The sequence below is a fragment of the Planococcus citri genome, chromosome 1 (assembly GCF_950023065.1).
Source record: "Planococcus citri chromosome 1, ihPlaCitr1.1, whole genome shotgun sequence".
Taxonomy (NCBI): domain Eukaryota; kingdom Metazoa; phylum Arthropoda; class Insecta; order Hemiptera; family Pseudococcidae; genus Planococcus; species Planococcus citri.
Genome location: NC_088677.1, coordinates 81,582,498 through 81,599,501, shown reverse-complemented (window position 1 = coordinate 81,599,501; position 17,004 = coordinate 81,582,498). Strand labels below are relative to the sequence as shown.

At 36.0% G+C, this 17,004-nt stretch overlaps 1 protein-coding gene and 2 non-coding genes across 4 annotated transcripts; all 3 read left to right on the top strand.

The window, feature by feature from the left end:
* The first annotated feature begins 3,126 nt into the window (after positions 1–3,126).
* Positions 3,127–6,900, top strand: LOC135837567 (uncharacterized). Of its 2 annotated transcripts, none has more exons than XM_065352890.1 (2): positions 3,127–3,258; positions 3,350–6,900. In XM_065352890.1, exon 2 carries the CDS (start codon positions 3,563–3,565, stop codon positions 5,969–5,971), a length of 2,409 nt encoding a protein of 802 aa, XP_065208962.1. In that variant the 5' UTR covers positions 3,127–3,258; positions 3,350–3,562; the 3' UTR covers positions 5,972–6,900. The 2 variants fall into 2 exon arrangements, with proteins under 2 accessions (XP_065208962.1, XP_065208970.1); XM_065352898.1 differs by having other exon boundaries at positions 3,131–3,258; positions 3,353–6,900.
* Positions 6,901–7,828: 928 nt separating this feature from the next.
* TRNAS-CGA (transfer RNA serine (anticodon CGA)) lies at positions 7,829–7,966 on the top strand. The gene is made up of 2 exons: positions 7,829–7,865; positions 7,931–7,966. It is a non-coding gene; the product is annotated as a tRNA-Ser (tRNA).
* A 1,042-nt stretch (positions 7,967–9,008) lies between these two features.
* TRNAS-CGA (transfer RNA serine (anticodon CGA)) lies at positions 9,009–9,145 on the top strand. Its single transcript has 2 exons — positions 9,009–9,045; positions 9,110–9,145. It is a non-coding gene; the product is annotated as a tRNA-Ser (tRNA).
* Positions 9,146–17,004: the final 7,859 nt, after the last annotated feature.

Genomic DNA, 17,004 nt, shown 5'->3' with positions numbered 1-17,004 from the left:
CTCCTCTCCTACTCATACCACCGAACAGAATTTGAATTCGAAATCAGCGCCATCAAAAACACGACAAACGATGAGCCACATGATTTTCAATTTTATTTTCAAAATTTGATCGAAATTGAAAAAATTTGTTGCAGGCTCCATAAAAAGGCGCGAAACCGTTTCTAGTCGATCGAGCATGTCGAAAATAAATTGCATATCTACTTGGAGAAAATTCCAACTTTTCAAGTTTTCAACTCCATACTGGGAAATTTTGTAAAAACAGTAGCTTTCAAAAATCCGCTGGAGGCTCCAAAATTGCTCAAAGCACTTCGAAAACTCATTTCCAATCGATTCGTGGGGTCAAAAATAGGATCCTCGTAAAATTTCCGCTTTCCAATAGTCCGGCATATGACAATAGGAGTAATTGCACCCCCCCCCCGCCGATCCTCCGTGACAACTTTTTTCTTAAAGGGGACATCCTAAGGAACATTTTAAAGCAAACTTGCCAAAAAAAAGTTGGCCTTACATACAAAATGGCGGCCATTTTGATTGACAGGTCAGCCGAATTCGCAGATTTTGCGTTTTAACACAGGACTTGCACGAACTTTTTCAAACTTTACAAAGGTAGATCGAAAGATCATGCAAAAAATTTATCACCTGTCAAAATTTCAAGGGCTAAAGTGCGTTTTTCGATTTTTGGTGAATTTTTGAAAATCGAATTTAGGCCAAAAATGAGGGGAAAAATCAAAATCTTACCAAATTGACCAAGAAAGCTGAAATTTGGGATATACCCTATTTTCGACATGCCAAATCGATTGGAAACGGTTTCAACCCGTTTTGAGAAGTTCTGGAGCCTCCAGCAGATTTTTGAAACTCGAAATTCTCACAAAATTCCATCAAATTGGAGTTGTAAAGCTAAAATTTATTCTAAAAACTAATTTCAATACGCTACGAAGTACCGCTGGTGAATTTCGAGTCGTTTTGGAGCCTTCAGAGACTTTTTTTGAAAATTCCTGATGCCTCCAGCAGATTTTGAAACTTTAAATTTTCACAAAATTTCATCAAATGGAAATGGAAAGTTGAAATTTACTCTATAGTCCCATTTCAACACCCCCTGAAGACGACTTCAGGTGGGTTCAAGTAAGTTTAGGGCCACCAGCGACTTTTTTTGAAAATTACTGGAGCCCCCAGTAGATTTTCGAAACTTGAAATTTCCTCAACATTAATTTATCAAATGGTTTTGAAGCTTCCACCAGCTACACTTAGGAAATTTCAACTTTCCAAAAAACCCTCATACAACCTTTCGAAAAGTTGCTGGAGGCTCCAAAACGACTTGAAATTCACCAGCAGTCAACTTCGTAGCGTATTGGAATTAGTTTGCAGAATTAATTTCAACTCTCCATCTTGGTTTGATGAAATTTTGGGGAAATTTCAAGTTTCAAAAACGTACTGGAGGCTCCAGTAATTTTCAAAAAAAGTCGTTGGAGGCTCTAAAATGACTTGAAATCCACCAGAAGTCGTTTTCAGAGGGTGTTAAGACTGGAGTGTAGAGTAAATTTCAGCTTTTCATCTCCATTTGATGAAATTTTGTGAAAATTTAAAGTTGCAATAATCTGCTGGAGGCATCAAGAATTTTCAAAAAGTTGCTGGAGGCTTCAAAACGACTTGAAATTCACCTGCAGTACTTCGTAGCGTATTGAAATTAGTTTTTAGAATAAATTTTAGCTTTACAACTCCAATTTGATGGAATTTTGTGGGAATTTCAAGTTTCGAAAATCTACTGGAGGCTCCAGTAATTTTCAAAAAAGTCACTGGAGGCTCTAAAATGACTTGAACCCACCTGAAGTCGTCTTCAGAGGGTGTTAAAATTGGAGTGTAGAATAAATTTCAGCTTTCCATCTCCATTTGATGAAATTTTGTGAAAATTTAAAGTTTCAAAAATCTGCTGGAGGCTCCAGTAATTTTCAAAAAAAGTCGCTGGAGGCCCTAAAATTACTTGAACCCACCTGAAGTCGTCTTCAGAGGGTATTGAAATTGGACTATAGAGTAAATTTCAACTTTCCATTTCCATTTGATGAAATTTTGTGAAAATTTAAAGTTTCAAAAATCTGCTGGAGGCATCAGGAATTTTCAAAAAAAGTCTCTGAAGGCTCCAAAACGACTTGAAATTCACCAGCAGTACTTCGTAGCGTATTGAAATCAGTTTTCAGAATAAATTTTAGCTTTACAACTCCAATTTGATGGAATTTTGTGGGAATTTCGAGTTTCAAAAATCTGCTGGAGGCTCCAGAACTGCTCAAAACGGGTTGAAACCGTTTCCAATCGATTTGGCATATCGAAAATAGGGTATATCCCAAATTTCAGCTTTCTTGGTCAATTTGGTAAAATTTTGGTTTTTCCCTCATTTTTGGCCTAAATTCGATTTTCAAAAATTCACCAAAAATCGAAAAACGCACTTTAGCACTTGAAATTTTGACAGGTGATAAATTTTTTGCATGATCTTTCGATCTACCTTTGTAAAGTTTGAAAAAGTTCGTGCAAGTCCTATGTTAAAACGCAAAATCTGCGAATTCGGCTGACCTGTCAATCAAAATGGCCGCCATTTTGTAAGTAAAGCCAACCTTTTTTTTTTGGCAAGTTTGCTTTAAAATGTTCTTTAGGATGTCCCCTTCAAGAAAAAAGTTGTCCCGGAGGATCGACGGGGGGGGGGGGTGCAATTACTCCTATTGTCATATGCCGGACTATAACACAATTCGAAGAAATTCAGATTTTTATTCCTAATTTAGACCCAAATTTTGATTTTTAAGAATTCGCCAAAATGCGAAATTCTCTTTTACTCGAGTTTCGATCGGTAAGATTTTGAGGCCATTGACATTGATTGGGTTAGGATCTCATGCGAAATGATCGGTGAGGGGAACAGTAATGGGGCTGTTAATTACGTGAAATGGTGCAATATGCAGGAATAATTGACGAATTTTCGAAGAATAGGAACGAACTGATGAGAGTTCAACATGTGCCCGGTCATTTGGAAAAAAATAAAATCCACGAGTAATTGCACACAGCTGTGAGCTGAGAGCTGATAGCATAGGAAGGAATAGGAGGTGGAGGGTCGGAGGGGCCGGCAAAATGGTGACGGTGACTGATAACTGAAAACATGCAATAGAGGTAGATTGATAAAAGTTTAAAGTTGGATAATTTTCGAAGTTTCAGGTTCCGACAATTTACTTTTACTGCATTGTAATGTCTACTACTCAACTCAAGATTAACTCAACGCAAATTGTGAGTATGAATTTATTTCCTGATTGCTCAGCTGCTGTTCTAAGTTCTACTTCTACCACTGACAGATGTTTATGTGTGTTTTGTTTGTTAGTAGTAGTTCATGGCCACACCGAGGATGACTAATCGATTCGCTATTCACCGGCCGAATTATTTCGTCATCTAATTTTATCTCGATCATTTCATAACATTACGTACATCCAGAGTCATTGAGCTTCGAGCTTACGGTCAAAAAAGTTGAATTAGTGCTTCGTGATCGCGATAATTATTCATCTCACGTGTGCCTTTCCTTATTTTTCGCATCAGAATGGAGATCTTATGCTTCGATTCGAGCGGTTCCACTTCAGGATGTACGAAATACTGGGCAGCGGTGGAAAACTTGATCCAGTCGAATAAATTCGACGCTTTATTATCGTGGAATTCTAGCTGTACTAGAGTACAAGAGAATAATCTCGGTACCAGAGGAACCGGAGGAACATCTCCCAGTACATTTATCAACTACATCGTAAACGAGTTCAATAAAGATTACGTCGAAGAGAAATTCGGTAAAGGAGCCGAAGTCACTTTACAAGTGACGACAGATGGCGAAATAGGTGACTGGGATATCTCTACCTGTGCCGAGTATCTAACTAAACCCAATTTTCCTACGTTGAAAACCGTCACCATTCATTACATCGGTCACGAAAGCGAGATGAATTTCGGTCTAAACGCTATTTTCGGATCAGTCTCCGAGTTACTGTACAGTATTAACGATACAAGTGCTACTAAAAAGGTTCCATCGGTAGCCGAACTGGAAAACTACGAAGATATCTTCACACCGGAGTTCGTATCGTTTCTATGTTCACGTGTAACCGATCTGAAGAAGACTGATTTCGACGCTTTTACTCGTCTACGTAAGACTTTGCAAGCTAAACTGGATAAAAAATACAAAGAGTTGCCCGAAAGTAAACCTCTATCTCCGAAGCAGTATTTCGATAAAGGTGACGCTGCCGGTCTCGAGAAAGCAATCAAAGCTAAAATGTTCACCGTAGAGAATACCGAATTTCAAAGCTGGAAGAATAAGATTATGACTTGTTTCGATAAATGCGCATCGATCAAGATATCAGATACGAGAGCTAAAGCTGACCTAAAATCCACCGTACTCAAGAAGCCCAAAGTCGTAGCCGGTTATAAGTTCGAAGACGAGACTACGGTCGTCGAAGACAGTATCACTTTCGAGAACATCGACGAAGGTAAAATCTGCGTTCTGGTCAAATTCAACCAGCCAGCTTTATTCAAGCCTGATTCGACCTACGTAAAGAATCCATTCCTCATATTCCAAGATGATGATATTCGTTCGCAGATGATAAAACGATTCGAGCTACATCCTTTATCAGTCAACACGGTCAAAGAACTGACCAAAGGTAGCACCACCGAGTCACCTTTTACTCGAGACCAGTGTCGAGCTTTCATCTTGGGTCCTGCCAACATGAACGAGATCAATTTCAACTCTCAAGCTTTGGCTTCGTTCTTCGAAAGTGAAAAACGAAACACGATCTTCGGTAACAAAGTCATCTGGCAGTTGGTCGTGTTGTATTTGCTCAAAAAACACATCGATTCTTCGGTTCAGAGTAACGAAAGCGTAGCTTGGCCTCGAGACGAACTCCATCCTTTGATCAACGCCATTCTCAAAGAGTACATTATGAACGATACTTTACGTTATCATCTCACTCTGCACGTCAGAATCGCTCTTCCAGTCGATCGAGTCCCATTGTACGTTGCTTTATGGTACGTTATCTTAGTAGCTCCGATGTACGCTCCCAATTCCACTCGTAATCTGCTTCGTTACCCTTCTGGTACCGTACTCCTGGATTTACTCAACGATGCCAATCTCGAAGACAAAATACCCATCGACGATGTGATCAGAAAACGATTAAATTTCCGAATAAAGCTGTGGAAATTATGGAACTCGATCCTGGGTCATAAAAAAGATCGCGAACTAGAACTAACCGTTCGAGCTAGCTACCAAAACTACTGCATCGTACAAGATAAAATAGTCCTTCTGTCCGGTCACAAACCGACCGAGTTACCAGCTCCAGATCTCGTCTCTGGTATCCCTCCTTCGGTAGTCAAAGTCATGTGGGATTCTTTAACTTCGAAGTCGACTCGTTTCCAGAAAATCAATCAAGATGGTAATAATCTACCTCGTCCCAAATGGGTGATTCTAAAAAGAGATAAAACCGAACGCGAAGAAGTCTTCCATACTCAAATCGATCCTGATACTTTACGTCCTATCGTCACATGTCCTGTGACTGATAAACCAATCGTCGAATGCTACGGTAGATTCGATATCAAATCCGAATCCTACGCCAGGATCTTCTCGCTGTATTGTGCCAAGTACAAAAAATATCCCGAAAGCTCCGATCAACTTGTATTGTTCCATAATCGAAAACGAGCTAAAGATAACGTATCCAGTGTGTTCATCGCAAAGTATATGAAACATGTGTTCGATATTTATCAACCCATCGTACAAACTATGTCCTGTGCAGAATTCGTTAAGAAATATAATGCCTACGGTGATCGTGAAGATAAACCGAAGAAAGAACCGGTACAGCCAAGTACGTCGAAAAATAAGAAACCAGCAGCGGTGGCTACGAAGAATCGTAAAAAGGTTCCGGCGATTCGTGGTAAAAAAGCTCCTCTGCGTCCTTTTCGTCGTAATCGTGCGAAGAAGTAATATTATCGATATCGAAATATGATTGAGTTTGAAACGAGTGATTTTTACTTCGTTTAACTGACTAATTACGTTTATTTTACTGTTTTTTTTTACTCTCCTGATCAATTAGAAGGATAAGAAAAATGGATTTAATTTAGAAGTACCTATTTATTTTTCATTTTTTTATCGTGTATTTTTATGATCTATATTTTCTTTTCTGGGTTTCGTAATCGTTACACGAGTCGTTTCAGGTGCTGAAGTAATTTATCGATAAGTTTATTCTTCGTTCATTATTTTTGAAAAAAAAAATTTGCTGATGACTCAGTTCGTTGGATCTGATGAGTGATTGGTTTTTTTTTTTTGCAATATTTTAAAATGTTTCGTAATTTTTGATGAAAGATTTTTAAACGATATTTTATTCTAATTAAATTTTATCCCAACAAGCCGGTTATTTTTAGTTTCGTGGTATTTATTTTTCATTTTTTTAACTCCAATTTAGAAGAATTTACGTTTAGGTAATTTTTTTAACGTTAATTTTTATGATCTGATCTATTTCATCTTATTTTTATAATCGTTAAAGGTGTTAAAATTATCGATAAGATTCTTCGTTTATAATTTTTGTAAAAAACTTTCGTATTAGGTACTTTAGAGTGTTACGTTTTGTTTTTTGCAATGACTATTTTTGATAATATTGTGTGTTAATAAATAAGTTCCTTGATATTTTTTTAATCAAATTTAGAAGAATTTATATCTTGTAAGTGATATTTTGGTATCGTATATTTTTATGATTACTTTTTTTTTTAAAAAAAAAGTTATTTTCTAGTTTGTTGAGAATCGTAATAGCCTATGTACAAATTTGTTATTTTTTTTTTGTAATATTATTTTCATACGTATTATGTAGGTAAGTACTTCGTTATTTTTGATAATAAAGATTCACCGTTGATTTTTAATTCATTGAGCATTTTTTCCCTCCCTCACTCTTCATCAGAACAAAGAATAGAAATCAATGCAAAACAAACGAGTTCAAAAATCATCAAATAAAGTTCTGATTTTCTTCATCAATAGAAAAAAAAACACTCGAGCAGAATTTCAACGAAGAAATTTTTTCATTTGTTTCTGAATTTCTGCGAACTCTGTTACACTAATTTTGCCATACTGATATGATCCTTTCAAAAGATTTGTATGGTGTACTTCATAATTCAAAATCAAAATCGATTAAAAAGAATTCAGGAGAATGAAACAGAAATTAGGCAGCATCTGCTCTGAGCAATTTTTCAAGAAATGGTTTAAAAATTTTACTTATCATCGGTTTCTGAGAATCGACGATGGAAATGGAGCATGGAAAGGTCGGATTACAATTTTGAAAGTAACTAAAAATATTTTACCAACTAAGTACAAGAAATTTCAAACGCTGAAATTCGTTTTTCGATTTATTGGATGATTTTTTTTTTTTTAATACAAATTTTGCCTATTTCTTATTTTTAAAAATTGAGTTAACCCTATTTTCATACCTTTTGGGTCGATTATTCGTGGTTTTGAAGTTTGAACTGTTTTAGATCTTTCGGCGAATTTTAGAACTTGGTGATAAAAAAATCTTTGAGTAAGTAAAAATCTAAATCTCAAATTCAGGCACATAGGTACTTTCAAAATCTTTTCATACCGGTTCAAATCTAAAATTTTCTCCAGCAAAGATCCACCTCGACGATTCACCGCAACGAAATCTTGAATAGGCAACAAAACGTTTCGGTTTTATTTCATTTAATTAAGATCATGTGCAAATGCGATGAAAATTCCCTTGAAATGAATGCATACTCGTATGATGCAATTTTCGAAACAATAAACTGCATGTAAAGCGAATACTGCCTACTCTATGCTGAAGCCTGGGTAGCTCAGTTGGTAGAGCACTAGGAACGAACAAATGTTTCAAATGAAAATTTATATTCATGAAATCGGTACTTCGGTACCAAACCTCGTTTCCTGACCTAGGGGTCCAGGGTTCAAATCCCTGTCCAGGCAAATTTTTTTTTTAGTAGAATGAGACAGTAAAATGTAAATACACAACTGTAATTAACGAATTTTTCAATTTAATTCAATTTCTAGCATTAAATCATTAATAAATACACTTCGTAAGTTCGTAAATCACGTATCACGTCTGATTAGCTATTATCAAAACAACGCAGTAAGCTGCTCACTTCCTTGGGTATAACGTTGTTTTTCGAGAAATTTAATATTTTTCATCTTGAATCATCACACGTTGAGATTATTTTTTCAACAACTGTTCGTATTATTTCTACGAAATTATGCAATTGAACTACTTATTTAAAAAATTATAAAACTGCGAAAAAAACCATTAGAACGTGAATAAAAAATTGTATACCTACCTAAAATCTGCACAAATATTTCTCTGAAAATTTACGTCAGGTAAGAATTGATTTATTTAAAAATAAAAAACGTTATTTTTGCAACAAAAAAAAAAGCAAACCCCAGAAAAATTCAAAAATGTGATGAAAACTGAATAAAAAATTGCAGCAAGACTTAAAACACCTTCAAGGAGCCAACACATTAATACTTAAAAACATACAAACATTCATTTGACCAAAGGTTACCTCTACCAACATTTCCTTGGAAAATGTCTCAATATAAAATTCTAATTGCCACAAACAAAGCGAGCGAAGGAAAAATTTTAAAAATTAAATTCATGTCAAAAAAATGAGAAAAAAATCAAAATTTCACCAAATTGACATAGAAAGCAGAACGTAAATAAAAAATTGTAGGTATACCTACCTAAAATATGCACAAATATTTCTCTGAAAATTTATGTCAGGTAAGAATTGATTTATTTAAAAATAAAAATCGTTATTTTAACAAAAAAAAAAAAAAAAAAAAAAAACAGAAAAATTCAAAAATGTGATGAAAATTGAATTAAAAATTGCAGCAAGACTTGAAACACCTTCAAGGAGGCAACACATCAATACTTAAAAACATACAAATATTCATTTGACCAAAGGTCGAAACAATAAAATGTATGTAAAGCGAATACTGTCTGGTGTACGTTGAAGCCTGGGTAGCTCAGTTGGCAGAGCACTAGGAACGAATATAGATTTCTATTTGAAAAGAAATGACCGTATAGGTACTCCGGGTACCGAAGCTCGTTTCCTGACCTAGGGGTCCAGGGTTCAAATCCCTGTCCAGGCAAAATTTTTTATAATAGAATGGCAATATTGAATATAAATACGCAACCGTAGTTCACGAGTTTTTCAATTTAATTCAATTTCTACCAATAAATCATTAATAAATACATATACCTACTTCGTAAATTACGTCTGATTATAGCTATGAGCAAAACAACGCAATAAGCTGCTCACTGCTTCGGGTATAACGTTGATTTTCGAGAAATATTTTTCATTTTGAATCATGACACATTGAGATTATTTTTTCAAGAATTATTCATTATATCGCTACCAAGTTTATACAATTGAACTTTTTAAAAAATTATTAAACTTCAAAAAGAACTATTAGAACGTAGATAACAAATTGTATACCTAAAATATGCATAAATATTTCTCTGAAAATTTCTATCAGATAAGAATTCATAATAAAATCGTTGATCTTGGCAAAAAAAAAAAAAAGGGAACCTCAGAAATATTCAAAAATGTGATGAAAACTGAATTAAAAATTGCAGCAAGATTTAAAACGCCTTCAAGGAGCCAATATATTGATTCATTGATACATACCTAACTTAAAAGCATATTTGTTTGAGCGAAAGGCTACCTATCAACATTTCCTTAAAAAAATTTCTCACAATAAAATTATAATTGTCACAAACGAAGCGAGCGAGAGTAAAATTTTAAAAATTAAATTTATGTCAAAAGTGAGAAAAAATATCAAAATTTCATCAAATTGACCAAGAAAGCTGAAATTTGAAATATGCCATAGTTTTGACCTGCCAAAATGCTTTCAACCCGTTTTGAGCGGTTCTGGAGCCTCCGGCAGATTTTTGAAACATGAAATTTCCACAAATGTCAAAATTATCGGCATGACTCGTTCTTTTGATCTTTTTCAATCAAAATTACCAACAAAAAAAACCTTCATTTTAGTGACAATTCTCAGAAAGTCTTGCTTTTTTTTCGGTAATTGGTCAAAAACAATCTGCATTCGGTTTCGGTGCCATAATTTTAAAATAAGTAAATATCAGTTTTACAAAAATTACATTGTACCAAAAAAATCTCACCTTTCTAGTCAAAATATAGCAAAAAATTAAAAAATCCCATGAAGTAGGTAGTTTTTTGTAGAAATTGTAAGATATACTTTTTTTGTATTTTTTTGGTGCTCAAAATCGAAAGAAACAAAAAGTAAGTATAAGTAGAGGCACTTATTTTTTCTCGCCAAAAGGTCTGATTTTTGTGCCAAAATTGCAAAAAAAAAAAAGAAAAAAAACAATTTTTCCACATCAAAAGTGCCACTTTTTTTGTTGAAAATTTTGAAAAATTCTACTCTTTCGTAAGTATTTACCTACATGAAATTCATGTAAATACTTACGAAAGAGTAGAAAAGCTCTTCAATTGTTTCTCAAAATTTCAATAAATTCCTTTTTTTTTCGACTGATTAATATCCAGAAAAAACTTTTCTTTTGATAAAAATTTCCAGAAAACGTGAATTTTTAGTCGTAAAATGGCGAAAAATTTCACGTTTTTGTAAAAATTATAAAAGAAAATATACTTTTATCAAAATTGTAAAAAATGCCTGTTTTTTTTTTGGTCAAAAAGTCAGTTTTTTTTTTACTGAAATCGCAGGAAACCACTTTTTTTGGTCACAATTTCCACGAATGGTGTGTTCGCTGTCCCAAAATATCTCTGCTCTTTTTGTAAAATTGCAAATTTTATCAAAATTAACTAGGTGGTAAAAAAATTGACGTTTTTCGTCAGCAAAACTGTGAAAAGTAGTAATTTTTTGTAAAAACTGAAAAAGAGATGGTTTTTTAAACCAAAATTACGGAGTCTTATTTTGCTCGAGTAAATTGCAAAAAAAAAACATTTTTTTGGTCAAAATTTCCCAAAACTTTTGTTTTTTTGTATGGAAAAAAATCTGCTTTTTTGTAAAAATAGCCAAAAGTTTTGTTTTGCTACCAAAATTGCAAGAAATCCATACAAGTGAAATTCTTGAGGTGTCACACTCCGAATTGAACGGGACCGCGATTTTTGGAAAGAGCATAGTCTAAAACCCCCAAAACCAAATTTTCAGTTGCTCAAGTTAATTTTTCGATTTTTGGCAAATTTTTAAAAAATTCAAAATTGACTGTTTTTGGCAATTTATGCTTTTTTTTTAAAAAAGTACGTACTTGATCAATAAAAATGATAAAAATAAGTCTCAAAACTAATATTAATTATCCAAATCCAAATTTCACCATTTCCAGCCATTCTGGAGCCATCAGCGCGATTTTTCAATTTCTCCAGAATTTTGAATTTGCTCCAGAAGGCGTAAATATGAAGTTGGGCAGCTAAAAATCGAGCTGTATATTACACTCGACCTGTTTAACGAGTTTATCCACATTTGAGCCGATTTTGAGAGTGACACCTCAAAAGTGGCTTTTTTTGACCAGCTTTTTTCAAAATTAAAAAATCCAAAAAATCAAAAGTTTCCCGTTCGTGTGGAAATTTTTAAAATTCACGCGATTCGCTGTATTTTGACCAAAACTAATCCCCAAAATCCAAATTTCACCATTTCCAGCCATTCTGGAGCCTCCAGCGCGATTTTTCAATTTCTCCAGGATTTTGAATTTGCTCCAGAAGGCCGTGAATATGAAGTTGGGCAGCTATAAATGGAGTTGTATATTACACTCGGCCTGCTTAACGAGTTTATCTACATTTGAGCCGATTTTGAAAGTGACACCTCAGAAGTGGCTTTTTGACCAGCTTTTTTTAAAAAAAATTTAAAAATCCAAAAACTCAAAAGTTTCCCGTTTATGTAGAAATTTTTGAAATTCACGCGATTCGCTGTATTTTGGCCAAAATTAACCCCCAAAATCCAAATTTCACCATTTCCAGCCATTCTGGAGCCTCCAGCGCGATTTTTCAATTTCTCCAGAATTTTGAATTTGCTCCAGAAGGCGTGAATATGCAGTTGGGCAGCTAAAAGTCGAGTTGTATATTACACTCGACCTATTTAACGAGTTTATCTATATTTGAGCCGATTTTGGGAGTGACACATCAAAAGTGGCTTTTTGACCAGCTTTTTTCAAAAAATTAAAAAATCAGAAAAATCAAAAGTTTTCCGATTGTGTGGATATTTTCGAAATTCACGCGAATCGCTGTCTTTTGTCCAAACTTGACCCCCCCTCCAAATCCAAATTTTACTATTTCCAGCCATTCTGGAGCCTCCAGCGCGATTTTTAAATTTCTCCAAAATTTTGAATTTGCTCCAGAAGGCGTGAATATGCAGTTGGGCAGCTAAAAATCGAGTTGTTTATTACACTCGACCTCTTTAACGAGTTTATCCACATTTGAGCCGATTTTGAGAGTGACATCTCAAGAGTGGTTTTTTGAGGTGTCACTGTCGCTCCAAAACGGCTGGAAATAGTAGAATTTGCGCTCCGGGGGTTAGTTCTTGAAGAAATACAGCGATTCGCGCAAATTTCAAACATTTCCAAACAAACGGTTATCTTTTGATTTTTTTGGATTTTTCAATTTTCTGAAAAAAGCTGGTCAAAAAGCCTCTTTTGAAGTGTCACTCTCAAAATAGGCTCAAATGTGGATAAACTCGTTAAACAGGTCGAGTGTAATATGCAACTCGATTTTTAGCTACCCAACTCAACTGCATATTCACGCCTTCTGGAGCAAATTCAAAATTCTGGAAAAATTGAAAAATAGCGCTGGAGGCTCCAGAATGGCTGGAAATTGTGAAATTTGGATTTGCAGGGTTAGTTTTGAACAATATACAGCGATTCGCGCAAATTTCAAAACTTTCCTCTCAAACGGTTAATCTTTTGATTTTTTGGATTTTTCAATTTTTTAAAAAAAGCTGGTCAAAAAGCCACTTTTGAGGTGTCACTTTCAAAATCGGCTCAAATGTGAATAAACCCGTTAAGCAGGTCGATTGTAATATACAACTCGATTTTTAGCTGCCCAACCTCATATTCAAGCCTTCTGGAGCAAATTCAAAATTCTGGAGAAATTGAAAAATCGCGCTGGAGGCTCCAGAATGGCTGGAAATGGTGAAATTTGGATTTGAGTAATTAATATCAGTTTTGGGACTTATTTTTACCATTTTTATTGATCAAGTTCGTACTTATAGAAAAAAAGCATAAATCGCCAAAAACAGTCAATTTTGAATTTTCAAAAATTCGCCAAAAATCGAAAAATGAACTTGGACATTTGAAAATTTGGTTTTGGGGTTTTTTAGACTACATATGCTCTTTCCAAAAATCGCGGTCCTGTTCAGTGTTCAAATCGAAGTGTGACACCTCAAGAGGTTCCCTTGTAAGTATTTTCGGCAATTTTGGTAGCAAAACAAAACTTTTGAACAATAATTTTAAACGTAAAACGAACCAGTACCTGAAATGACAGAAATGTTGATGAAGTTGATTTTTTTGATATGTATGTATTTGGGCAAAAAAGCACTTGGATAATGACTATAATGAATTCGGGCCATTGTCTCAGCTCAGTGAATCCATTTGCCGAATAATTTTTTTAATCCTATCGAAGTTTGATCAAATCAAAATTGATTTTATTAACGGAAATGTGATGAAAAAATTGGTAGGTAAATTTTTTAATTTTTTCGTTCGTGAATATTTTTAAAAAATAATGATCTCTGAGCGTCTGAGGCTCTGAGCGATCATTTTGAAACACTTTTTCATATACTTTTTGAAGAAATGACCTGCATTATTTGATTTTTGAGGGTAAGAGGCGAACAGGAAGGGATTAATTAATTATGAAAAATAAAATAAAGCAATGAGCACACCAGTTGGCACTTAGCACTCCTAGTGATTTTTCAGACAAACACTGGCAATAGGTTAAAAATTGGATTTAGCTAGGCAGGCAGACAGGATCTAGGAATCCTGGAATCCGTTAATAAATAAATAATAAATAAATAAATATAAATAAATAATATATCAATGAAATATCAAATTATTGTAATTTTGGAATTTATCTACCAATTTACGAATTATGATTTTTCAAAAACCGAATATAAATTTGTGAATGTGAATTGTGATTTCATCTTCCGATTCGATACCTTCTAGTCAGTGTTTCGTTCAGCTACTTGGAAAATATTTCATAACCTTGCATCATCCAATTCCGCTGGCATCTGCTTGATTTCCATTGTACTGTTTCGTGCTTCGTATCGCAATAGTCGGGTAATCGGTTTGCTAATTAGTAATTTTCGATTCGATCAAATTATTTGGTGCTTTTCGCGTTAAATTCATCCAAGAGTGCGTTTCATTCGGCCCCACAATGGAAATATTCTGTTTCGACGCGAGCAGTTCTACTTCCGGCTGCACCGAGTACTGGGATTCGGTACAAAAACTGGCCAAATCGAAAAAATACGACGCATTGTTATCCTGGAGCGACGTATGTATACCGGTCGACGATGTCCTCGAAAACAGACAGTTCGGTGAGAAACCTCCGAGATCGTTCCTCGAATACATTTCAGCCAATTTCCGCAAAAATTACCTCGAGCAGAAATACGGTAAAGGTGCCGAACTCACATTGCATTTGACCACCGATGGCCAGCTTACAGATGAGGAAATCAACGATTCCGTCGAGTGCTTACATACATCCACCTTTCCTACGTTGAAAAGAGTCGTTATTCATTATATAGGCAGCGAATACGCGATGAATTTCGGCCTTAATGCTGTTTTCGGATCAGTGGCCGAACTCTGCTTCAGTGTGAACGATACCGATGAAATTAAAAAGGTCCCAATTGTGTCCGAATTGGAAAATTACGAAGATATCTGTACGTCGGAATTCGTATCGTTTCTATGTTCACGTGTGACCGATTTGAAGAAGACTGATTTCGAAGCTTTCGATCGTCTGCGTAAGATTTTGCAAGCTAAACTGGATAAAAAATACAAAGAGTTGGACGAAGGTGAACTAATCAATCCCAAGGAGTATTTCGACAAAGGTGACGCTGCCGGTTTCGAGAAAGCCATCAAGGATAAAATGTTCACCGTAGAGAATACCGAATTTCAAAGCTGGAAGAATAAAATAATGGCTTGTTTCGATAAATGCGCATCTATCAAGATATCCGATACGAGAGCTAAAGATAATCTAAAATCCACCGTACTCAAGAAGTCCAAAGCCGTAGCCGGTTATAAATTCGAAGACGAGACTATCGTAGTCGAGGACAGCATTACTTTCGAGAACATCGACGATGGCAAAGTCTGCGTTTTGGTGAAATTCAATCAACCAGCTTTATTCAAACCTGATTCGACCTTCGTCAAGAATCCATTCCTCGTATTGCAAGACGAAGATATTCGTACCCAGATGATGAAACGATTCGAACTGTATCCATTGGCCATCAGTACGGTCAAAGAACTGACCAAAGGGAGCACCATTGAGTCCCCTTACACTCGAGACAACTGTCTAGCTTTCATCTTGGGTCCTGCAAACATGAACGAGATCGACTTCAACTCTCGAGCTTTGGCCTCGTTCTTCGAAACTGAAAAACGTAACACGATCTACGGTAACAAAGTAATATGGCAGTTGGTAGTGTTGTATTTGATCAAAAAACACATCGATTCTTCGGTTCAGAGTAACGAAGAAGTATCTTGGCCTCGAGAAAAACTCCATCCTGTGGTCAACGCCATCTTAAAAGAGTACATCTTGAACGATACTTTACGATACCATCTTACTCTTCACGTCAGAATCGCTCTTCCAGTCGATCGAGTCCCATTGTACGTTGCTTTATGGTACGTTATCTTAGTAGCTCCGATGCATGCTCCGAATTCTACTCGTAATCTGCTTCGTTACCCGTTCGGTTCAGTGCTGCTGGATTTATTCAACGATGCCAATCTCAAAGATAAAATCCCCATCGACGACGTCACTCAGAAAAGACTCAACTTCCGTCTAAAGATATGGAAACTCTGGAACACGATGCTAGGCCACGCAAAAACCACCGAATTAGAGCTGACCATCAGAGCCGGATATCAAAACTACTGCATCGTGCAAGATAAAATCGTCCTTCTATCTGGTAAACGACCATCCGAGCTTCCAGCTCCAGATCTCGTCTCCGGTATCCCTCCTTCTGTAGTCCAAGCCATGTGGAAATCGCTCAAACCAGGTTCGACTCGTTTCCAGAAAATCAATCTAAACGGCGATAAACTACCTCGACCCAAATGGGTGATTTTAAAAGACGACGAAACCGAAACCCAACAAGTCTACCATATGAAGATCAATCCAGGATCTTTACGTCCTTTCGCCAGATGCGTGGTGACCAAACAATCGTCCAAAAAGTGCGCCGGGGATTTCGATATCAAGTCTGAATCCTACGCCAGGATCTTCTCACTTTACTGCGCCGAGTACAAGAAGTACCCGGAGAGCTCCGATGACCTGGTTTTGCTCCATAATCGAAAAAGAGCCCAAGATAAAGTATCCAGTATCCATATTCACAAGTATATGAAGCACGTCTTCGATATTTATCAACCGATCATCAAATCCATGCCCTGTGCCGAGTTCGTCAAACAGTATAATGCGAATGGAGTCGCTGATAGAGAATGGAATTCGAAGCAGATGGAGCACGTTCGTTCTGATGGAACGAACCGATCCGTGGCAAGGAAACGTAAAATGAGTGACGATGTATTTAAGAACGAATTCCACGGACCCTGTTTCAAGAAAGCCAGACTAAATACGATTGTAGCTGAGCCCCGATTCCAGATACCCAGACTAAATACGATTGTAGCTGAGCCCCTGCCCCGCTTACAGATCAACTTCGCCAAAGCCGGACTAAATACGATTGTAGCTGAGCCCCGCGTCCAGATCAACTTCGCCAAACCCAGACGAAAGACGATTGTAGCTCATCGCCGGTTCCACTTCGGCTTCCCCTTGCCTAATACAACGAGT